This window comes from Lissotriton vulgaris, chromosome 7 (genome assembly GCF_964263255.1).
Source record: "Lissotriton vulgaris chromosome 7, aLisVul1.2, whole genome shotgun sequence".
NCBI classification, from domain to species: Eukaryota; Metazoa; Chordata; class Amphibia; order Caudata; family Salamandridae; genus Lissotriton; species Lissotriton vulgaris.
In genome coordinates, this window is record NC_141695.1 from 1,083,414,475 (window position 1) to 1,083,440,204 (window position 25,730).

Sequence of the window (25,730 nt, forward strand, 5' to 3'; positions counted from 1 at the left end):
CGCTACTTTCCTGCTGTGTTTGCGTTCTCCCCCAAGCGCTCTTGCCGTGCTGACCCCCCCGCCTCCATTTTGTTGTTGTTGTCCTCCTACGTAGCCCGCCCCGCCTCCCAGCTGAGCCGCCCTCGCCCCTCCCCCCCACCCTCAATATATGACAGCTTCTCCCGCGCGTAGCGTTTACGCGCAGCGTTCGCGCCCAATCCGCGCCGAAGGTGCGCCAAAGGTAAGCCCGTCTATGCCCGTCCGCGCCTGGACCGCGTCCAGCGCCATACCCCCTGGCCCTCGCATTGCCCAGCCCTCCCGCATTACCTATGATGCCCCCACCCTCCTAGCCCTTAACCCCGGCCGCTCCCCCAACTGCGTCCAAGCCGCTCCTGGACACACCCATGGACCTTTCTCATGCTACTCCTGCAAATTCATCGGCACCGTCAAAAACTCCGCTACGATCACCCCACAGACTCCCGACCCCAACAACCTACAATGCATCTTGCTCAACACCCGTTCGGTCCACAGGCACGCCATTGACCTATGGAATCTACTAGACACCATCTCCCCGGACGTCGCCTTCCTAACAGAAACATGGATGAACGCCTCTTCCACCCCAGACATCACCATCGCCATCCCATAAGACTATAAGATCATACGCAAGGACCGAACCGGCCACACAGGAGGAGGAATCGCTATCGTCCACAAAAAATCCATCCACATCTCAACCAGCTCTGACGTCAATCTCGCCAACTCTGAACACCTTCACTTCCAGATTCACACCGACCCCAAAACCACACTCAGAGGCACCCTCCTTTACAGACCTCCAGGACCCCGCGCACAATTTAGTGAAGACATCACGGATTTCATCACTCCACACGCCCTCACCCTCCAAAGATTACATCCTTCTGGGAGACCTCAATTTTCACCTTGAAAAGAACAACGACCGCAACACCGCTACCCTTTTGGACAACCTCTCCAACCTCAGACTTAAACAACTGGTCCCTTCCCCCACCCATATCGCAGGTCACACACTCGACCCTATCTTCACCTCCAGCAACCATGTCTCCTTTAGCCACACTACGGCTCTCCTCTGGACTGACCACAGCTGCGTCCATTTTTCCTAAAACAAGCCCAAACCCAACAACCACCCCCAACCTACTCTGCAAAGAAACTGGAACAAAATCACCATCGACCAGATCTCCTCATCGCTTCTTCAAAAGCCCCCCGCCCACTCCTCTAACCCCGACCAAGCCGCCACCAACCTCACCCTATGGTTATCCAACAGCGCCGACATGCTAGCACCCCTGAAAAAACGACAAATCAAACTTGGCAGCAAGAAAGCCTCCTGGTTCAACGATGATCTTAAGAAATCCAAGAAAATTTGCCGCTCCCTGGAGAAAGCCTGGAAAAAAGACCCAACCACCAGCACCAAGGAAGCCTTCAAAAACGCCACTCGCACACACCACCAACTGATCCGAAAAGCCAAGCAAACCGCCTTCAAGGTCCGACTAGATAGCAACGCCCACAACAGCAAGGAACTTTTCAACATCGTCAAGGAATTCACCAACCCCTCGGCCAACTCCAACGACATCACCCCCTCTCAAGCCCTCTGCGACTCCCTAGCCTCATTCTTCCACAACAAAATTGCAGACATCCACAACAGCTTCGACAACCAACCCGGAGACCATTCCACCCAACCATCCGCTGGACCTTCACCACCCTCGAACACCCTTAATGACTGGAACCCAATCTCCACTGAGGACACTATCCGCCTGATGAACTCCATCCACTCAGGATCCCCCACAGACCCATGCCCTCACCACATTTTCAACAAAGCAGACTCCATCATAGCACCGCACCTCAGAGACGTCATCAACTGCTCCCTCAACTCCGCCACCTTCCCGGAAAGCTGGAAACACGCAGAACTCAGCGCCCTTCTGAAAAAACCCACAGCGGACCCCACCGAACTCAAAAACTACCGTCCCATCTCGCTCCTTCCATTCCCGGCCAAAGTCATCGAGAAAGCCGTCAACAACCAGCTCGCCGCCTTCCTCGAAGCCAACAACTCCCTCGACTCCTCACAGTCCGGATTCCGAGCCAAACACAGCACTGAAACCGCCCTCATCGCAGCAACAGATGACATTCGAACCCTAATGGACAACGGAGACACAGTCGCCCTCATCCTCCTCGACCTTTCCGCAGCCTTCGACACAGTCTGCCACAACACCCTTCTACAGTGCCTCAGAAACATCGGAATCCAAGGAAAAGCACTAGAATGGATCACCTCGTTCCTCACCGGAAGAACCCAGAGAGTCCGCCTTCCACCATTCAAGTCAGAGGCCACTGAAGTCATCTGCGGCGTCCCACAAGGATCTTCACTCAGCCCCACCCTTTTCAACGTATACATGAGCCCCCTCGCAACCATCGCACGCCAACACAACCTCAACATCATCTCCTACGCGGACGACACTCAACTGATCCTATCACTCACCAATGACCCTCACACCGCCAAAACTAACCTACACGAAGGAATGAAAGAAGTTGCCGAATGGATGAAACATAGCCGTCTGAAACTGAACTCTGACAAAATAGAAGTCCTTATCTTAGGTACCTCCCCCTCTGCATGGGACGATTCTTGGTGGCCAGAAGCCCTTGGGAAAGCACCCATCCCGACAGACCACGCACGGAACCTAGGCGTCATCCTGGATTCCTCACTCTCAATGTACAAACAAGTCAACGCCGTCTCTTCATCCTGCTTCAACATTCTTCGCATGCTCAAAAAAACATTTCGTTGGATCCCCACCGAAACTAGGAAAATGGTCACCCACGCCCTGGTCACGAGCCGACTGGACTACGGAAACACCCTCTACGCCGGCACTACCGCTAAACTCCAGAAAAAACTCCAACGAATCCAAAACGCCTCAGCCAGGCTCATATTAGACATCCAGCGTAAAGAACATATCTCTGGTCACCTGAAAAACCTCCACTGGCTACCCGTCAACAAGAGGATCACCTTCCGTCTCCTAACCCACGCACACAAAGCACTCTACGAAATCGGACCAGAATGCCTCAACACACGACTGTCCTTCTACTCCCCCTCCCGCCAGCTACGATCATCCAACCAAGCCCTTGCCACCGTACCCCGCATCAACAAATCCACCATGGGAGGCAGATCCTTCTCCTACCTGGCAGCTAAAACCTGGAACTCCCTTCCCACTCACCTTCGCCTTACTCAGAATCACCTAGCATTCAGAAAGCAACTTAAAACGTGGATATTTGACAAGTAATTCCCCTCCCCCCCCCAAGCGCCTTGAGACCCTCTGGGTATGTAGAGCGCTATACAAATTCTTTGACTTGACTTGACTTGACTAGGAGGGATACACCTTGCCCCTCACAGGTACACCTTCCGACATACCATGATCGACCAATGGAGGACCACCTATCCATCATGCAACAGGAAGTGCAAGCCCTTTTGGTCAAAGGGGGTATTGAGAGGGTGCCTGCACCAGAAATTGACCATTGGTGTTATTCTCGCTACTGGTGTCAAAGAAGGGCATCCTATTCTAGATCTGCACCCCCTTAATACCCATCTCCAAAAGAACAAATTCAAAATGCGCTCCCTAGCCCAGGTCTTGTCTGCCTTTAACCCTGGCCACTGTCTGGTAGCACTGGACCTACAAGATGCATATGTCCATATTCCCGTCCTGCAAGCCAATTGGAGCTACCCATGGTTCACTGTGGGACAAGAGCATTTTCAGTTCACTGTGCTCCACTTTGGTCTCACTGGCCCCCCTTGGGTGTTCACAAAAGTGACGGTGTTGATAGCAGGACTCCTTCGGAGGACAGGAGTTCCAGTCTTCCCGAACCTTGACAATTAGCTGTTGATGGCAGGCTCAACCGGCTTGTTGAGAAACACATCCAGATGACAGAAAACCTCCTATCATTTTTGGGATTCACTATTATCGTTCACACCTGGTTCCTTTTCAAATGTTCCCCTTCTTCGGAGCCATTCTGAATGCAGTTTTGTGCTTTTCACCCTTCAGGTTATGATCCTGATCTTTCAGCTTCAATCATGGATGTCAGTGGGGTCAGCTCTGAGGCTGCTGGGACTGGTGGCCTCCTGCATCCTCCTGATCAAGCATGCCATGTGGCATATACAGGTTCTACAGTGGGATCTGCAGTATCAGTTTTTTGAACATCAAGAGGCTCTCTCTGACTACGTCCACATTTTGGAGGAGATTGCAATAGGTCTGCACTGGTAATTATTAGAACCTGACTGGATCAGTGGCAGACCCCTCTCCTTACCCATCCCAGAGCTGACACTGGTGACAGATGCATCACTCCTGGATTGGGGTAGCCTTCTGGCAGAGGTGGAGATCAGAGGCCTCTGGTCTTTGGCAAAGCCCAGCTCTATATCCCCCTTTTAAAGCTGAGGGCATTATGCTTGGCATTGTTCTTCCTTCCATCCATCAAAGTGAGGTTGATACACAGACAACACCACCACTATGTGGTATTGCAACAAGCAAAGAGGGTGGGGTTATGGACCCTGTGCCAGGAGGCACTGTACCTATGTAAATGGCTGGACCGTTAAGGAAGTTTACTAGTGGTGAAAGAGCTGGCAAGATCTTTGAATACCAGGGCGAACAAGCTAAGCTGCCGATGCCTCTCGAATCATGAATAGCAATTGCACCCAGAGATGATGCAATGTCTCTATTCCATGAACGGCGAGAACCTTTGCTCAAGCTATTCCTTCCCGCAGAGAATGAGCAATGGAGTTTCCAAGGTGCCTCTCGTTAGGAGATGCATTTCACCTACTGTTGAACTCTGGATTCCTGTACTCCATTCTGCTGATACCTCTGTCTAGAGTTCTGAAGACAATCAGGACCAGCCGAGCCCAAGTTATCCTGGGGGGCTTGAACTGGGCAAAGATTGAATGGTATGCAGAATATTTGGAAATGAGCATCTGTCCTTTGATCAGTCTGCTACTCCAGGAAGATTTGCTGTGGCAGCAACAGGGCAGGGTTCTGTACCCCGGTTTTCGCAGTCTGCACCTTAATGATTGTGCTGTGACAGCTTAGCACCTTCGATCTTCCTCCAAATATGGCTGATGACATCTTGGCAGCCAGGTGTCCCTTGACAAGAACTTCATACTCCTCTCATTAGGACAAGTTTGTAGCTTGGTGCGGCCCATGGCAGATAGAACCCTTCCAGGTAGTTGTCAGGCGTTCTGTATGTGTTTTGTCCCTCCCCTCGTAAGGCTTTGCTCTGGGCACCATTCAAGGGTATCTTTCTGCTCATTCCACCTTTTTACCATTGCTGGAATCAATGGATCATCCTTCATTATTTAAATCACCTTCTGTGATGTGTTTTTTGAAAGGCCTACGACATGTGTTTCCTCTCTATCCCTTTGTCATGCCACTGTGGAACATTAACTTGGTCCTCACTTACTTATTTTCAACCACTTCACAGCTGTCCCTTGTGGCTACTTACTGTCAAGATGTTATTGCCATAACATTAGAGCGGCGAGTGTGTGAGCTTCAGGCTCTCTGTTGTAACCCGCCGTACACTACCTTCTTCCCAGAAAAATGGATCTGCAGATGCGAGCAGCCTACTTGCTGAAAGGTATGACGCAGTTCCACATTGGTCAAAATCAACCCCACTGGTGTTCTATGTTGCGCCTAATCCTCCTAAGGAGGAGGAGGGACTCCAGTGAATTAACCCTAGGAGAGCACTGAGCTTTTACATCAGTCATATCAGAGAACAATGGGTGGAGGATCAGCTCTATGTGCTGTTCAACAGGGTATAAGAAAGGCAAGGCTATGCAAAACCGGAACATCTCCTGCATTATGCTCTGCATTAAGATCTATGCATTGGCCAAAAAGCAGCCTCAGGAAGGGCTGCAAGCTCATTCCACCAGCGCCAAGACCACTACCACTGCATTAGCTCACTGGGTTCCTGTCCTGGCCATCTGCCAGAGAGCTATGTTGGCATCACTTTTTATGTTCATTAAACACTACTGTCTGGACAGCCAAGTTCTCCAAATGGGGCTTTTTGTTTGTACAGGCCTACAGGGCATTTTGAATTGAGACCACTCACAGATCAACCTTCAAATAGGTACAGCTTTGGGATCAATTTAAAATGTGAGGAATCTGTGGTTAGAAGTCTCTATCAGAAGAACAGGTTACTTACCTTTGGTAACATTCTTTCTGGTAGAGACTCTATCACAGATTTCTCAATGACCCTCCCATCCTCCCCATTCAGTTGGATATGTGACGTTACAACGCATGCCATTACATTGCATGCTGTTGCAATGCCACATTTTACTCCTACTTTATTTCGGGGAGCGCTGGAAGTTGGAATAGATTAATTTTCTATTCCAACTTCAGTGTGTGCAACAGTAGGAAAGGTGTTGGAGTTAATTTCAACACCTTCTACCAACTGCTGCACACCTTTTTCCATTGCAACGGCATGCAATGTAACTGCATGCGTTGTAACAGTTGCGTTGTAAAGGCTGTTTCCCATTCAGTGACATTGACTCCAATTCTATTCATAAAACCCCAGGTCTAGGAATCTTCACACAAGTCAAAACCAGCTCTGCATTGGTGACATGCTCAAATGGTGAGAAATCTGTGGTTAGTTAGAGTCTCTACTAGAAAGAGCATTAACAAAGGTAAGCAAATTGGTCATCTAAAGCAAAGTACAACAGAAATCAAAGGATTTGTTTTTCCATAGAATTTCAAATCTGTTCAAAATTGTTTTTGCGAGCAATTGGGTTTAGCAGAAAACATTTGGAAACTGTCAACTGGAATTGCTCCCAGTGTCAACAGGTAGTTGTACCTATCTTTACCATGCTAATGCACTTCAATATAATATATCACCATTATCAATGTGCCCACCAATGCTGTGTTGGATGCATTTCACCCCAAGTGTGATCTATGACTATGTGGAAATGAGTTCTTAGGTTAGAATAACCCAAACCATGTTTTTGCATCTAATGCATACATTATAAAGAGATGTAAGTAAGAAATATTTTATTTTATAATTCATTGGTTAAGGTGTAGTTAGCATTCTATACAGGTTTCAATATTTGACTTACCATATCCTGCAAACAAAAATACGATAAAGCAATACAGAAATGGACAAGAAGTATGGTATGTAGAACATGTAACTGAAAAGTAGCTAGAATTTAAAAAGCCTAAAGTGCTCACTTAGAGGGAGGATCCTTTCGGCGGGGTCCCCATGGCACAAGCAGTAAAACTGGCTTCTTCTAAACAAGAATGAAGGTATAGCAATTTCTGGTATGAGTTTGTTGCACTGGCCATAGTGGTTAAAGGTTTGTGGTGAAAGTAGTTAGAAAGAGGTTTTTAAAATCGAAGATCATAAGGAAGTTTATTTAATTAAGGATTAAGGATCCAAGTACCTTGATTAAACCAATTTTGGGTATTTTGTGCTGGAATGTTTACCTGTCAACTGGTGTTAAAACAACATTCACACTGTCAAACAAATGTAACACTGATGTTTTGCACCATCCAATCAGTGAATCAATTAGTGGAAAAATATTCTGAAGTAGAAAACTTTATGTCATATTGGGAGTTATGTTGTGAAGAAAGTAATTGATGTACTACAACTGGGTGGCCTGACTTCCACACTTATGCAGCTGGCTCTGTCAGCTTTGGTGTCATGGGTATTAATCCAGTATTATGGACACACAAGCACATGGATCAGCAATCAGAGCGGATGTGCATTGTATCCAGAAAATAGAGAGAACTGTCTACAAATCTTTTAGTTGAGGGCTGAATATTATTGTACCTTACACCTTTAACGTGGTAGCCTAGTGGTAATGATATACCACACAATCAACCTACCTATGTGTTTTGGGTGACACACCTAATAGCTCAATGGAATCTAACATCCTTATGCTTCTGACACCCTTACCAGCATTAGCACCATGTGGGCAACAAATACCCTAAAATCCTAAATAGGCAATTGATGAGATGGTCTATACTGGGACTATTTACAGCTTGCCTCAACTGTTTAGTGAGTCTGATTGGAAACATGAGCATTTCACATTGTCAGAATTTAGCGATATTTAAGCACAGCAGAAAGGCGACATGACTAAAACGAAATCCTAATATTACCCAATCTCTCCTCTCAAATGTGTCCTCCTTTGCCTAACCCTTCCATAGAAGTAGGTATCAGCCATCTGTGAAATCCACAGATACTGGGCTTCATGCTGAAGATCAAACTTCCTTTGATTTACATATTAAGGCACAGTGATAAGTATATGATATCATCTTCTGCTAAAAGACTTCAACCACTTTTTCTTGGAACAAGTAATGATGCTTACAGATTTATTTGTGTCACTCCCCTGGCACTTCATATGAATATGTTCCTCATTTCTTCACTGGCTCCCCATTAAAGCCCAAGGTATCTTCATGACAGCCTGATGTACATTTCAGTGCAGCAAAACATTTCATATTACCTTCCTTTCATAAAGCCTTCATGAACTTCCAGCAAGCATGGCCGACATCTACAAACTCAGAGCTTCATGAAGATACAGCCTCTTACACCATTTATTCTCACAACATTGATCACTGCTACTAAAATTTGAATGGCCCTCTACCAGAAAATATTCAAGAAATTGATTAAACCTTCTTATTACAGAAATTCTTTATGTACTAGCATTCCCAGTAATATATTTCTATTCAAACTGAAACCAGTAAATGGTTTGGGTGAGTCATTAAGGAACCTGGTTTATGTGGCCCTGCCTACTTACTATGCATGATCCAGATTTGGGGCTTCCTTTTACCACACTTTATATACTTGGCCTATATTTATGTTTTTATGCATTTTCCTGACTATGCCCCGTGCTCTGCTAATGGTATGTGTAAGGAATGGGGTTATTGGTTGAGGGGTTTGTCTGGGTGCACCACCAAAGTTACTAAATGAACCTGTGCTTAAATCTCTAGTAGCTTGGCACAGGGTCAGGGATGGCTTAGAGGCAGCACACAAACAGAAATAAAATGAAAACACAACACAAAAAAAATCCCAAACCAATTTGGATCAGAGAGGACATTTTAATAAATAAAATTATTCCAGAACTGCAAAAAACAAATTGCTAGAACAGGGGATATTATATTTTCACCTTATTAGTGACAGTAGCACCTAAACACACAAAGTGCCACACGTGATCATATTAGCGCACTAGACTAGGAAAAAGCCACAGTTATAGACCAACCACTATAGAGCCCAGGGACCAGGTTAGTCCCACTGTAAAGTTACCTTCTAAGTCAGAGCAAAGGTTTTCGTTCCTGGTGGCAGAGGCCGAGAGGAGCAGGTCGAGAGCCGTGGATGGTCATTGATGTAGCACAAAGAGCAAGCAGGGCATTGTAGGCAGCACTGCAGTGTGAGGAGCCAGTTGCAGAAGGTCGTTGCTGTAGCTTCCTGTTTGTTTGTCACTGCAGGCTGTCATTGCTGTAGTGCGAAGTGCAGCCCTCATGTTGCTGGTCGTTGCTGTTGATAAGAAGAGCAGGTCCCACCTGGAGCTCCGGATTGGCAGTTGTCTCGGATGTCAGGGGCTTGGCCCGAATGGGCCCAGTTGTGGTCGTAAGGAACCCAAGTTTAAGGACTTTCATATTTTCTTATAGGAGAAAGTCTCATTGATGCCAGCCAAGGGTCTAGGATCTGAGGGGGCACCTCGCGGGATCAGTCCTCACTGCAGCAGAGGCCTGCAGCAGGGCTCAGACAAGTCGATTTGTATGTTCAATCAGCAGGTCAGCTGGGCAATAGCAGGGAGGCCTCTAAAGCTTGTTGTGTCCTGCAGTTCACAAAGGAGGTTAGCCAACTGACCCTTGGTGTCACTCTTGGTAACCTGGGATGAAGGCAAGCAGATCAAATCCTCCTTCATAGACAGCAAGGCAGTCCTTCAAGCAGCAGCGGAGTCCACTGGCAGTACGGCTGTCCTTCTTCTGCAACTCCTAAAGGTCTAGGAGTGTTTTGACGAGTGGCTCAGGAGGTCCAGTATTTATATCTGGTGACAGCCTTTGTGTTTGTGTGTGGTGGGGGGACTCCCTGTCGTACCCCCACAACTTGTTCTGGAAATGTCTGCCCCTTTCCCTGTCAAGGCTCCGCAGTGTCTGGGGGTGGCAAAAGGCAGGGAAGTCCTGGTGTCAGATTTCTTTGCGTGTGCAGGAGAAAGGGCCTTCAAATTGCAAGTGGTGCTGGGTACAGCCCCTTCCCAGTCATTGTGTCAAGATGGCCCACCTTGTCCACACTTAAGCCCCCCTTTGTGCTACTGTCTGGAAGCAATACACAAATCCCAACAGCAGAGCCATTCACAGTTGGGTCCCAGGACACTTGTGAAAGGCTAGTGGAACGCATAGTTAGTTAGGACATGAAAATGCCAACCTTTTAACAGAGGTATTTTCCGAATTGTAACTATAAATCTGCCATCACCATTAAAAAAGGTTTTAAATTACAATTAATTTGAGCTTAAACAGCATATCTCTCTCTGCACCGAATCCAAAGGTAACACTTATTAAATGTAATAAGGTAACCCACGCTATAATATGCATACTCCCTTGCAATTGGCAAATGCGTACCATGGTAATCATATCAATTTGGCTCAGAAACAACACTCCATTAACCATTCTAGCAGTACCAACAGAACAGAAATGCCTAGGAGTATGACACATGGCAGACCCTTGTACATTTCAACAAGAGTCTTGGATAGAGGAGTTCATTTTCTGAGATGGACAAGGCCCCTCATACCCTAGACTCCCCAATCCAGCGGGATCGAGCCACATTGAGAAATGGAGATAGGAATTTAAGTTTTCCCAGTATATCCCCCAATAGATAACGAATCCTAAAAATAGTCTACATCTACTTCCACATGTCAAGCTATTGAAAAGTGTCCCTTAGATGAACATCAACATATAGAACACACAAGAGCAGGAGATTTCCTTAGTGCTTTTTTGGCTGATTATAATCTGGCGTTTGTGTAACAGAATGATAAAGATATGGGAGTTTTAGAAGTCATCTCTACATTTTATGGTACCAGTCTTACTTCCACTATTGATTATATTTTTATCTCTGCCTATTTAGTTTATTTTGTTAAGTAATTTGGGGTTACTTGGAATCAGTTTAATGACCACAGCCCATTATATCTTAGAATAGAATGGAGAAAAGAGGAGGAGGTACTGACCAAAGAAGGGCCAGTGACCCAGGATATTAATACTATTGACCATGGTCGCAGATTGAAATGGAACATGGTTGGCCTTGAGTCCATTTTAGATAATTTAGTTATTAGATGTGAATCGGACATTCATGTATGTCTAGAGGCTGTCTGTCAACCAGAAACATTATTAAAAGCCTTTAACAGGGTTGTAAGCAAGTTTCAGAGTGTTTAAGCTGTTTGCATTGCAAGAGTAAGGAGCCTATTCATAGATGGGTTGACCATAAATGTTCGGAGGATCATCAAAATTTGTTGACAGCCTTGACATAAACTCCCAGAAGTAATTCATAGGTCATGTTGTGTCGGAAAAGATATGAAATGGCAAAAACAGATGGGAAAAATTAAATCAGAAAAGAAGCATGAGGGGGAGGAGCCGAGACGGCGGCCAAGATGGCCGCATAGAAGCCCGGCTCCGCCGATCGCCTTACCTCCCGCACTATCCTGACATCCATCCTGAATCCCGACACCGACCCTGTACCGCCGATTGTATAAGGAGCCCAGCAGTGTTTCCCCGGTCTGAAATCGGCCCTCCGCGACCGAGCTACACCGTCTTCAGTTTCCCGGCCTTTGTGATGTAAGCACCGGGACCTCGAGTGACACAGCAGCCGGGGTGCGATTGAACAACAACGGACCCGGCCGGCCATCTTCACCCGGTGAGTCAGATCGGGTTCCCTCTTGGCCGCGACCGGAAATTGCCGAATGAGGTCCTGCACTGGCGCCCCTCGAGCTGCATGACAAGGATTTTTTGCCGAAGCCTGTTCTTTTGTTTACTCGGCGTCCCCGCTTGCCGTGTGCTCCAGCCCCGACCTGCCCCGGATACTATCAGCGGACGGCGGTCTCCCCTCACCGCTGCTTTGAGGGAGCTCTTGGGCACGCTTGTGGTTTGTGTCCTTGCTGGACTCGGCTTTCCTGGGAGCGAGGTGCGCAATATCTACTGCTGTACGCACTGGAGGACCGACCATGGAATATACGTTGCGAGACGTTCTGCTGGCCCTTACGGACCTGCACTCTGCTCTGTGCAGCGGCTGGGTGAGTGTGGCTTCCCCACAAGTGACGGTGAATTGTGTAACAGTAGAGGGCCACGTTCTCGATCCTGAACCCGTCCTTTCCCGGTCTGTTAGCTATGTTGACCTCCTAACGACTGCGCAACCGAACAACGCACTTGGTGGGATTTGTGATCGAACTGGTGTGTTTGCTGACGTCTACGCTCCCCAGCTGGCTGCCTGTGTCCCCGATTTGCATCGCCTGCCTGCCTTGATCGCTGGAGTGCTACGGAGCGGCTTTGCTGTTTGGATTCTTCTGCCCTATATTGCAGCTGCACTGCCTTTCAAAGTAACTGTGGGCTCATTGCCTTTGCTTCCTCCTGATGTACTATGTTGCACTGCCCTAGTCCGTACTGGCCAAGGCTGAACTCAGACTGGTGTGCTTAATGGGTGTTTTAGGTGCCGGACGGAACTTTGCTCATGATGATGATTGGGGGTGATCGGGACGATTCTGTACTGTTGTTTGCCCGCCATTTCGGTGGGCTCACTTGGGTCTTTCAGGATGGGCGGGGAAGGCGTGTCAGGGGCCGGCGCTAGGGCCCTCCTCCTCTTTTTCCCTTCTGTGGGGTTTCTTGGGGCGACAGGCATGCCTATGGGGGGGGGTGGGCCATGGCCTTCCGCTGCATGCAGGGTGGGGGTGGGACGTGTTCCTTGTTCTCTCTTTGTCTCTATGGCCCGTTCTTTTCTTTCTTTTTCCTCCTTCTTCTTAAATATTCTCTTGCTTTCCTATTTCTTATAGTTGGAGTCCGGGGTGTGGGTTCCATGGGTGGAACAATGTTTGTGTCCCTATAGGCTTATAGATCCTGTCGATATTGCTTGCTTCGAGGTTGGGACACTGTAGATGGTGGGGCTGTTCTTGTATTTTATTTGCCGATTGTTCTCCCATTGGTACTATCAACTGAAGGCTGCTATCCTAGTACGTGAAAGCTCGAAACTGGTATTGTTAAATTGCCTTTGTATGATCCTTCAACTTATTAGAAATTGGGATCCTCCCGTGTCCTGCTACACTGTGGTTAATTTTGGTCGCTAATTCTGACTTAATATGGCCAGTCGGGCCTGCCTACGCAGTGTAATTATCATGTGTTTGTAAGTTGTTCGACATTGGTCGATAAAGTGTGTTGGCCTTCTGGCCCTTCCTTGCTTTGCACATGCAGTAATCCTGAGGTTACCTAATAAAAAATTTCAAAAAAAAAAAGAAAAGAAGCATGAGACCTCTTCAGCCTAATATTTTAAAATGTAGTGTCAGGTTTTAGGAAATGGTTAATCACCCTTATTTCACAGGAGACGGTAGAGGAGCTGTAGATTGTCATATTGCTCCTGATAACTGAGTGCATCCTTTTGAAATGATACATGGGTTTGATCCTGCTGAAGTCATAGCCATTAATGGGGAATGTGTTCAAGGTAACTTTAACATGGAATTCTCTGAGGTGGAGGTGAACGAGGCAGTTATTTACCTGTCAAAAAACAAGACCCCAGGCCCAGATGGAGTATCTGCTGATTTGTATAAATTGGACTCTATGAATTGGGTACATTTAAAACTAATATCTTAAAAGCCGCCTGTAAAATGGATATTGCTCAGTCATGGTCTAGGTAATTAATTACATGTATTTAAAAATGGGCAAAGAAGTGACCCGCAATGCTATAGGCCTATATCGTTTACAGATTCAGTGGTTAAGGTTATGGGGTGTGTTATTCTCACCAGGTTAACTATGTGGCTGGATAAAACAGTATTTTATTACAAACATCAGAGAGAAAATGCCTATCCAGAGGGATGGGAGTGAGATTATATACACTGATATCTACGTATCCTTAATACACGGCTACGTTTTTCTTGACACATGCTCTAATTCTACGCCGCCCAGCCTCCGGGATGTGGGCCTATATGGCTGTGTATTGTCCTGGAAACTTGCACGTCAATGATCTTGTATTTGATTGGCCTGAACAGCCATGAGAACTTGTGCCTTTCTATGGTTTCGCAATAAAAATATTTTTCAAAAAAAAACTATGTGGCTAGATGAAAACAACTGAATTGTAGTATGGTTTTAGGCCAGGAATGGGCACCCTAGGTCAATGTTTGAATTTACAAATGATAATAGGGAAATACACAATTGCCAATGGCTGGCTCGCCTCATTTAGCATTTATGGATGTCACATGAACTTTTGAAGAGTTAATAGGAGTAAACTGTGGACAATCCTCCTTAACATTGGAATTGGCAGGGACATAGTGAATTTTCTGCATGAACTTCACAGGAATTTGACTGCTGTAGTAAGATATGACCAGAATGGGAGCTCTACCCTATAGCTTATGTTTCAGCGGGGGAGGGGGTGAGACAGGAATATATCTCGGCACCACTCATGTTTACACTAAATATAAATAATTTGGGTGCAACATTATGTATTGTATGTAAATATAACCCAACGGCAGCATCACATTTTATCCCTGCCCTATTACATGGTAATGATGCAGTGTTGATAGCAAGAAATGCTGTGGGCCTACAACAATGTCTCAAGTCCTTTGTTAGTTTTATGAATAGTGTGGATTTTAGTACCAACTATAACAAATCACACAAAATGATTATGGCCTCTAGTAGCATGGGACTCAGAAAATGTATCCTATAGGGACCTGAGATTACTTGAGTAAAGGCCTTTTCTTATATTGGGATCCTATTTGACGAGAGAGGCTAATGGGTCCCATTAGTGAGAGCTAAAAAAAACAATGGCCAGGGTAGCCGCCTCAGTGTTTGATTTTTCTTCCTTTTCAGGAGCAAAGACCATTAAAGCCCTGATAAAAATGTATCATTCTAAATGTATCTCCACTGCACGTTATGGCAGCGATATCTGGGAATACAAAATGTAAATGTAAATGTAAATGTATTGGCATTTATATAGCGCACTACTTACCCTTAGGGTCCCAAGGCGCTTCGACCGCTGCGAAACCCTTCCTGGCTTCCCTGAGAGATGGTACCTTAATGGGTATCTCCAGGGTGAGACCAGGCATCCCCGGCGGTCTGGTGGGGCCGTTAGTGAAGATGAGGCAAGCTAATGCCCAGAGTTGCCGAGTGTGATCGCTGATCAGAGTGGGCACCGAGGCGAGAGAATTATCAAGTCCGCTGACCCTGGTCCAGAAACCTGCCGCGCCGGGAATCAAACCCTGGTCCCGGGCCGTCCTCTGCTCTCGGGTCTGCCGCCTCTAACCAGTGAGCCACACTACTTCACAAAGAGGCCACAGATCTACAAGTAATAGAAAATAAATTTATGAGACATTTATTATCTATGCCTCAATCCATCCCTTCTCATATCCTGCATGAATAATTAGGTATAGGATACATATCCGATTTGCTAACTCTGCGACTCTTGCTTAGATGGATTTCCATATGGTTAAATACAGAGATGGGATTGAATCAGGCTATACTGAAGAACTGTATGAATCTGGACAGGGCTGGTAGTATTCCCTGGCTCGGTAATTGCAGATTTGGAATGCCCTGATTTATCCAGGTTGCTAGAACGGATGGTCCTTGCTGACTTATTGTGGGTCAGAGGCAACATATTTCTGTAGTACAAGAAAAGAGAGAGATGAGGGGGATGAGTAAAGCCTCTGTACGAGCTTATGGTTACCCTGAAGCCATCTACATCCATCAAACCATAACTTACAGTGGTTACAACCCCACAACATCGATTTTCATTAACAATATTTAAATTAAATTTATTTTTTGGCAGAGCCTCGTGTTTGGAACAAAGTTGAAAATGTAGGTCCTTGTTGTTACAATTCCTTCTCAGATCAAGAAACTATGCATTTTTTAATATTCTGTGGCCACTTTAGATGCTTGTAACAATGGTATATTTTACCTCCGTTGTGAGGGAAATAATTAGACCTGCCTTAACTTTATTTTTTTACAAATGTTGCCTAATGAATTTATATATTTTAATGTAGCTCGTTTTTTTTTGTTCAGGTCTATTTTATTTTCTGGCAATGACACATACCACATGTCAGTTTAAACACAGCGTTAAGCCTACAACCCTAAGCAGGGCCGGCCGCGTAATAATTTGACGTTGGGGCCGTGAGGCATGCACAGGAAAGGCAAATTGTTACACAGCGTTTTGCCTACAACCCCACTAGGGCCGGCCGCGTTTCATGCTGTAAGCTGTACTACCTTTCGGACATTCAAAAAGCAAGACCCCTAAGATCGATTTCAAGAAACAGGCGGGCGACTAGCCCAATATCTAAAGTCAGCCCAACAGGGCCCAATAACTATAAGTAGTGAAGAGATGAAGAAGAAAAGGGAAATGGAGAGGAAAATGGAGGTAGAGGAGAGAAAAGAGCACAGCAAGAGTTAAAGCAGTGTGCGCTGGGGGAGGAAGCAATGGAAGAAGGCCTGAGGCAGCACCCACGTCACAGGGGGTTTTACAGGAGCAATCCACCGGGGGTCAGGAGGAACAATGGCATCCTCAAAGAGACGCAGCGTTCTGAGCCTGGTAGGCATGTGGCACGCATGTTCTACAGTGCAGAGATATTTGGACTGGGGCTGCCAAACTGCCTTAAAACGTGTGTCGCATGCTTGCAATCTCGCTGTAAAAAGCTCCATCGTGATGACATGCCAGAGCCGTACAAACCAGGCTGCTATTGGGGGGGCTTCATTTCTCTTCCAGTATAGGGCTATAAGCTGCTTAGCCGCTCCCAGCATCTGGAGCTCCAAAATCCAATCGCTTCGGGTGAGCGCCTTTAGGCTGGCAGGTCTGATGCCTAGTAGGATTGTGCTCGTGGCTTCAGGCAGTGGAAACCCCAGTATCCCCTTGCTGTGGCTAAGGACCTCCTTCCAAAAAATGGTCAGCATTGGCCACGCCCACCAGACATGGATAAAATCCCCAGATGCAGACTGACACCTCCAGCACAGTGGGGAGGATGTGGGGAACATCTTTTGAAGTCGCTGAGGTGTATAATACCAAGAGTTTATAGGCATTCTCCCTCTGTGGGATGCTCCGGTATACCTTGGGGATGTCCCGCCAAAGTCGATCCCACTGTGAAGGCTCAATGTCCGTGCCGGACGCCAGCTGCCATTGGTGCTGGTATGGGTGAGAGGGCATAGTCGGCAGGTGTTGCAGAATCTGGTAGATCTGAGAAATCAGCCCTTTTGATCCCCCAATCTCTCGAAGGGAGTAAAGTCGCGGATGGCCGCCTAGTACATTTCCCCCTCAGACACCCAATGTCGCAACTGAGCATACTGCATTTTCACTTCCGATGGTACGTGGAACTCCTCCCTACATTGGTCAAAGGTTTTAAGGGTGCCCCCTCATACAAGTCGCAGATCACCCTGCAGTCCCCCTGTGTCCATTTGTCAAAGGCGCGGGTTCGATGGGCCGGCGGGAAGAGTGGGTTAACCTCTATTGGGGTATGCGGGGAGGAAAACGTAGTAAGGCTTCTGGACACAGCTATGTTATCCCATATCTCTAGGACCGTTCTCGTGGGCACCGCTATATAATCGCTCCTAGATCGTGCCGCCCGGTGTAGCCATGCGAGATCCCAGATGGTTCGCCCCATCACCGTTCGTCCATATGCAGCCATCCCTTCTCACTCTCCCGCACCCCCCACTCCACCACAAAGCGGAGGTGTGAGGCCCAGTAATAGTCCACTAGATTAGGGCAGGCTAATTCCCCCCTATCCCGTGGTGTCATGAGGAGCTTCTGAGAGAATCGAGGCCGCTTCCCGCCCCAGATAAAGGACTTGAGCTCACGCTGCAGGCCTCGTATACAGTGGAGCGGGATAGGCGTGGGGAGACATTGAAACAGATATAACATTTTAGGGAGGATCGACATCTTGATGACATTGAGTCTGCCCAACCACGACAGCATCAGAGGTCTCCACCTCCGCAGGTCTTCAAGAACCGCTCCCCGACATTCCCGCCAGTTCACCGATGTCCACGTTTCCAAAGAGGGGGTCAGCAGGAGGCCTAGATAGCGAATGTGCTGAGCGGCCCACTGATAGGGTACCAGGTCCCTCAGGGGAGGTATCTCCTCTTTCGAATGGTAAGATTAGGGGCCCAAGACTTATCGTGGTTGATCTTGAGACCTGATGCCCTCTTGAAAAGGCATAGCACCGCATGCAGTGACGAGAGGGACTCTCGAGGGCGTGTGAGAGTGAGTATAAGATCGTCCGCAAAGAGCGCCACCTTGTTTTCCCTACCGCCAAGGGGGATACCATGAATATCGGGTGCCCGACTAATCATCTCTGCTAGGGGTTCCACTACAAGGGCAAACAGCAGGGGTGATATAGGGGACCCCTGCCTTGTACCCCTATGGATAGAGAACAGCGCCGTAAGCTGACCATTAACCCGAATCCTGGCTTGCGGCCCAATATATGGGGCCATGATCCTCGTGATCATCTTCGGACCTAGCCCTAACTTCTGCAGGACCGCCCGAAGTCCAGTCCACCCGGTCAAACGTCTTCTACGCGTCTAGCAATAGAAGGCAGGCCGGGAGCTTTCAATGCGCTTTTCCCACAAGATGCGCTTTTCCCACAAGATGTGCAAGCTTACGCACATTTTCCGCTCCCTGCCGATTGCGGATGAAGCTGACCTGATCCGGGTCCACGAGTCCGGGCATATAGGGATCTAGGCGCTTTGCAAGTAGTTTAGTATAGATTTTAAGATCAGTATTTAATAGAGCTATGGGGCGGTAGGATGCACAGAGCGTGGGGTCCTTCCCAGGCTTCGGTATCAACGCTATATCCGCCATGCCCATGTCAGAGGACGGCCTCCCTGCATCCGTAAAAGAATTAAACAACCTCAAAAGGTAGGGTCGAAGCTGTGAGTGGAACAAGCGATAAAAGGACAGGGGTAGGCCATCCGACCCCGGCGTTTTCCCCAAAGGGAGATCCCTCACGGATGCCGTTATCTCCTCCTCTATGATAGGGCCCTCCAGAGTCTTCACACAGAGTGGGTGCAATGGCGTCCCCTCGTAACTATTCAGGACGGACGCCACCACATCTGGGGACGGAGTCTCCCCCTGGTATAGGGCGGCATAGTAGTCCCGAAATGCCTCACATTTATATCTTCCGGATATGACCCTGGTCCCATCCGGCAGCTGGATATTGGCTATGTGGGCTCTAGCCGCACGCGCTCTCAGTCTCTTCGGATGCACTCAGGGATGTCACTCCCGTAGGAACAGCTTGGGGGAGTCCTGTAGTTATCTCAAGGGGAAACAAGGGTAGGATCCCGATAACCCCGCCACGCTGGCCGGGAGCTGGGATGCAGGTTTAGGGTTCCCTACTTAGAAGAGAACCTGGGAGCGGAGGACAGTATCAGCAGAGGTGCAGGTCTCGAAACATAGCAAATCACGGATCAGTTGGTCATGGAGAGGAAGGACATGAAGGTGGCCCCTCTCGGTCCGCTTCAAGGGATCAAATGTGCGCTATGATGTCTTGTTTGGCCTGCGAGGCAGATCGTTCATCAAGGGGAGGGGAACGGCGGTGACGCTGTACTATGGTCCAGGACGGCCTGGCTGGGACCCACTCCCGGCGCCGTTGTCGAGAAGGGCTGGTCGAAGGCGACTCTGGTAGTCGAAGCAGCTGCGCCGCCTCCCGGTAGGACCTTATTACTCTTCGCTTGTTTTCCCACTGGAAGATAAGGGCAAAAGGGTGGCCCCATTGATAAGAGATGTCTAGGGCCTGCAGCTTCTCCGTCACTGGCTTGAAGGCTTGGCGTATGCGCAGGGTGTTGGGTGCCAAGTCCTGAAAAATCTTTATCCTGCCCCCCTCGTATTTGAGGTCTGGCTTGTCCCTTGCCGCCTTTAAAATAGCCTCCTTCTCGGTAAAGAAATGCACCTGTGTCAAGATGTCTGGGAGAAGTCCCGGTCTCCCCGCGGGCCCGGAAACCCGGTGGGCCCGGTCCAAAGCCGGCGGGGAAGCGTCCTCATCCCCCAAACCTCATGGAGGAGTTGCGCCACGTAGGTCATAATGTCCTTCTCCTCTGCCCGGTTAGGAACCCCCGGATACGGAGGTTGTTCCGGCGACTCCGGTTCTCCAAGTCCCCCTGCTTGACTTGTAACTCTATGTTTTGTTCTACCAACGCTGCCAGGCGCTGCCACTATTGCTTCTGGTCCTCCGTACGGGCGTCCACCATTTTCTCTAGCCCATCTACCCAATCCCCCAATTCAGTGACATCCTTCCGAAGTTCCTGCACACAGGAGTGCACCTCAGATCGTAGGGAGCCAATTTCCATTTTAAGTTCGGACATGAAGGAGGTCATAAATTCCTGGGTCACTGGTATTGAGTCCCTAGCGGCTTGCGGTGGCCCCTTAGCGGGCGCCAACGCTCCTGCTTTACCCCACATTGCCACAACCGATTTGTCCTTGGAGGCCGCCGCCTGGTCGGCTTTGCCCCCTTTTGGAACGTGTCATCGCCAGTTCCGTAGCGGCAGGCTGGCAGCCAAACAGCTCACTCTGCACCTACCAGGAGCTGTGTGCCCGGGTGGGACCCCCATCCAGCCCCGTCACCGCAAGGTCCAGCTAGCAGTGAGCTAGGAAGCAACTAGAGAACTAGATGCACACGGCCCCCCCAGCCCCCAGCGCCTCAGGACTCAAGCACTACCTCCCTGGAGGCCCCTATCCACCCCACCTCCCCAGAGATGAGACCCCAAGAAGGACACTGTTAATCTCAAGGACCCCCCCCCCCTCCCCCTCCCCGGGCCAGCAATGTCATGGAGTCGCTTCGCAGAGGGCCAACCCTCCCTACCAAACAACATGGACCTCCCATGCCCCCCGCAGTAAACAGCAGAGAGCTCAGTATGTCCATAGAGTTCGTGTGAGTTAGTCCAGGGGTCGCGCTAGCCACCTGATCCACAGCCTCTCCCCCCCACCTTGGGCACTTCGCTCTAAGCACCTCCTCCCCCAATTCGGGCACCGTACGGTACTGTAGTATGCAAGTTATTATGTATTTGTTGGGGAGCCCCTACTACAGGCACCCCCAAGCCTCACCAGGACCAGAGCTATCCCTCTAGCGACTTCCCGAGACACAAAGTACACCAGTCCTCCACGCAACACAACAGAGGCAGATCAATGTGCAGGGGCCACTCAGCAGGAGGCCCGAAGGGCGGGGGGAGGTGCGCCGGTTCTCACCGCTCCGTGCAGTCCAATCTGGGCCATAGCCATGCCACTCCCGCTCACCAGTCACAAGGGCAGCCTCCACTGGACCTTATCACATCAGAAGGCACAGGACCTCGCAGCGCCACCAGCGCATAACCTGACCACCCCCAAACTCCCCTCAAGCCCCGGGGTAGCAGCACAGGCTAAGGAAGGGGGTCCCCACTGTAGCACCCGTCTCCGGGGACAACCTAACATCAAGTCAGGGTCTCAAAATGGTGGTCCAGTCACCCTGAATTGGGCGTCCTCCGTCACCTGTGCCTGATGTCCTGGTCGCTCCCAACTGCAGCTGCTCCCCACCCCCCTCGCACATCCCCGAGCGCGTACTCCAGAGTCCACTCACCCTCTGGGCAGCAAGGCATAGTAGGGCGGAATGTGGGCCTTCACGCACCAGGGGAGAGTGATCAGCACCTCCAGGCCTCCCCAGGCCGGTGTCCCAAAATGGCGACCGATGGTGTTGCTGCCCTGCGCTCTCCCCTGTCGTCGAGCAATGGCCAGCCAGCAGCAGCAGTTACTTGCAGGCAGTGGTCGGGCCCCCCAGGCAGCAGTACACAGCAGGGCGGGGGACCGTAACTAGGGCACAAGCCTCCAGGAGCAGGCAGTGGTCGGGCCCCCCAGGCAGCAGTACACGGCAGGGCGGGGGACCGTAACTAGGGCACAAACCTCCAGGAGCAGGAGCGCCTAGGGGCTAAAGTCTCCAGGCCTCTCAACGTGAAGAAGCCGAATGGCAGGGGAAGCGCACGCTCAGTTTCGCCTCTCACCTCCTGTCCTGATTGACACAGTGCCCAGCAGCCCCAGAGAGCAGAGGCCACCCGCCCCGCAATCAAGAGGCCCACCGCCGAGACCTATCCCAGGCGCTCCACAGGGCTGGCCAAGCTCAGCTGCGCCTCCGCTATTTGCAGCAGCTCCAGCCCGGGTCAACGGGGGCTCTCGCAAGCCCCCAAGCCGGAGCGCCAGCACAGCTGATGAGCGAAGCCCCCGCCTCCGCAATTCCGCTTAATCTTCAGTCCGGCGGGAGAGTTTACTAGCTCCGTCTGGGCCTCTGCCTCCCGGCCGGATTTCACTCCGCGGCCCCAAGCTCTCTGCGACTGTCCAGGGGTCACCGTCAGCTCCGCTCTCGCTGGCCTCCGTCGAACACCAACTCAACCTCTGCTGTCCCCTCACCACATCCACCAGCGCAGATTTGCTCCCCGCCGCAGGGACCCCCAGAGGCAGGCAGGCAGTGGGATGGGCTCCACAGTGAAGTGCACAAAATGGTGGCTCTCGCCTCAGAGCCGCTATGCACCCTCCGCCATCTGCTCAGGAGGACCAAAAAGTCACTGCCCCGCTACCTCGCCTGGTCACTGCGGTCAGCGTCCACCCCCAGGGGGACAGTCTGCACACCCCAGCTCCGCTGCGATAGCTTCAAACGGTGGTGGGGGACCGGAGCTCCAAAGGAACACGTCTCACCGCATCGCCAGTCAGACCACGCCCCGTAGCTCGTTTTTAATAGGGGAGTACCACTTAAACATACACCAGATACACAATCACCTTGATTGTAGTAGTCTAATTTAAAACAAGACTGAATGATTTTGGATTGTATCTGTTATTGTGTGTACATTTTAATGAGATTTAATGTGGTTGTTTATCTGATTGTATTGTCTTTTATGAGGGCAGATCTTATTATGAATTTAGGAGAGTGCTACTTATGCTAATGATTAATGGGAAAGGAGGTATTGACTCAATTTGCAAGTTCGTTTAAATTGTTTGTATGGGTAACTCACTGTTAGTCCTTACAACAGTAAAAAATGACTTCAGAAGGTTTTCACTGCCACTACATGTAAAACTTAATTATACATGTCCTACTTTTTAAATACAATGCACCCTTTAGGGCCTACCTCAGGGTTAACACATAAGTATAAAAAAGGAGCGTTTAGGCCTGACAAAAGTTGTTTTTAACCAGGTCGAAATGGTAGTTTAAAACTGACTCCAGGCTGCAGTGGCAGGCCTGAGTCATATTTTTGAAAAGCCTACTTTTGTGGGTGGAGTTATGAGTGCTGCAGGCCCACTGGCAGAATTTAATTTACTGGTTACATGTTGTACAATTTAATAGGGACTTACAAGTAAATTAAATGTGCCAATTAGGTGTAGGCCAATGTTTCCATGTTTGAAGGAGAGAGCACAGGCAATTAAGCACTGGTTAGCAGCCAACAAACATTAATTGAGCAAACAGGAAGCATAACGGCAAAAGGTTTGGGGGAATATCACGCCAAAGATGTCAGGTCTAATAGTATTGTACCACAATATCATGACCATATTGGCAACTGACCAAACAATTTCTTTGAACTAATTGTATTGATAACAGGGCATAATTTCAAGCGGTTGCAAGTTGCAGTATGTTAAACCTTTCACGTCTCTTCTCATATTATTATACACATGATCACATTGCATTCAATACAGTATATTTGGTAGACAGTTGCGAGCAGCCTCCTTCCGCCCGCCACCCTCAGTCAGAAGCTGTATCCGACACGGTCTGAGCCAGAGTACAGATATTCCCCCTATACGTGTTCCTGGCTCCCCATATTCTCTCCCGCTTGACCAAACAATGTTGCCATAAATATTGTTTAGAAAAATACTGCCCCAATAGAGTTTAACATTAGAAAATTTACACCAAGTTGTTACCAATATTTAATCTACAAAATGTATGTGAGACAATATTTTTGTCATCGACATTCTTACATACCTTTGCTAATGGCCCTCAAGGGTCCATTCCACGATTCAGTCTTCTCTATGATGCCTCCACCCAGACCTTCTCCGATTATTCTTATGCCTTAAGCCTACAGTTGAAAGTAGCACAATTGTAATGCTCTAGCCACAGGTTAACTGCTGAGTGGTACACCACTGATCATCTATCCAGATACAACCTCAGACTTTTAACTGCAATTTACTGTATTCATAACTTTGTTAGTAGTGTGTCCTAAGGGGAAGTTCAAAAGTGGGAGCAATGCTTCAACATTCATGTTCTAGGTAGATTTTCAATGGCCAAAATGGGGTTGGATTTTAAAGTTTTTTTGTCCCGAGGTGTACATCTGTGGATCATTGTTGCCAGATGGACTGTGATCAACAAGTGAGGTGATCATGATAAAACTTTTTTTTTTCACGTTGCTTACTACGAGGTTTTGAAAGAAGACGTGGTTCAGGGTGTGACCAGCATTGTGAATGGAGGTGTTCACTAATTGGTCAGAGAGCATTTGTATTCATTACAAGTTTCGTGCCTTGTAATCATTCTTTTATCATAGTTCAGATTATGACGTTTTCCAGGAAGATGATTTTCTGGGATGCTCATAGATACAAGGCCTGGCTGAGAGTTTCTGTAAGGAAAGTGTTATAGACTGGCTTTAAATAGCTGATATCTATGGGGCAGGAGTCTTTAACATTGGCGTACATTGAGAGGATTACTGGTGAAGAATACTTGAGTTCCACTCTTCCTTTATTCTTTCTCTGTCAAGGTGTTGGTCCTGAAAGGAAATTATGGAAAAAAACAATACACATAAACTCAATTCAGAGGCTCATAAGTGTGAAATGATGGGAGCATGATTTAAAGTAAAAACGTGCACATATTTGGAGAGCTCTATCAGTTCAGGGGGCAAATTGAAAGCGCACATTTCTAGCAAATTTCACCAGCACGCATCATAACTAAGTTGATAATTCTTCTGAACATTTCTTTGTTGAAATTCTTCATATTTTGTGTTGTAATTGTAATTCACATGTAACAAAGATGCATTGTAGAAAAATGCCAGTCTTACATGCATACAGAATGATCATTATCTATACAAGAATTTGAGAACTTTATTTCTAGATTCACACAATACCGAAATTTGTCTTACTCACTACCAAAATGACAAAAACATAAGCACATGTTAAATAAAGAAACAATTTAGAGTGTTGATGATGAAACTAGAAGTTCTAAGAGACTGGATGTAATGCATGGAAAATCCCATTTTGTTTCTTCATAGGAATAAATGTTCCACAGAGAGCTGAGATGCCCATAATAGCTCCATCACAAGTGGGCAAAACACCTTTGACAAACAAGCATGTGTCTCCACCAGGCCTTACTGTCATGGGAGACCCCAATAAAACAACAGTGCACCTGGACCCAGAACTCTCAGCACTGAGTCATCATGCAAAGGTAAGCAAGAGGGAGGTCAATAGGTTGTCGTAATGTAATGGACCTGGATTTGTAGAGCATGAATCTTGTCATCCGTGAGGGTATCCAGGCGCTGAGTATGTGCGGGTTCTGCAATAAAGATCAGTTTAAAAGCCAGGTTTTCTGTTCCTTGTGGAAATCCATAAGTGAC

General features: G+C 48.3%; 1 protein-coding gene across 1 annotated transcript in view; it reads left to right on the top strand.

The window, feature by feature from the left end:
• The window catches only part of LOC147702954 (protein bicaudal C homolog 1-A-like), a 344,675-nt gene that overhangs the window by 208,187 nt on the left and 110,758 nt on the right, over positions 1-25,730 (top strand). The window contains exon 12 of the mRNA XM_086931525.1: positions 25,389-25,561. Within this exon, the coding sequence (XP_086787651.1) occupies positions 25,389-25,561 (173 nt within the window). The remainder of the gene's footprint in view (positions 1-25,388; positions 25,562-25,730) is intronic.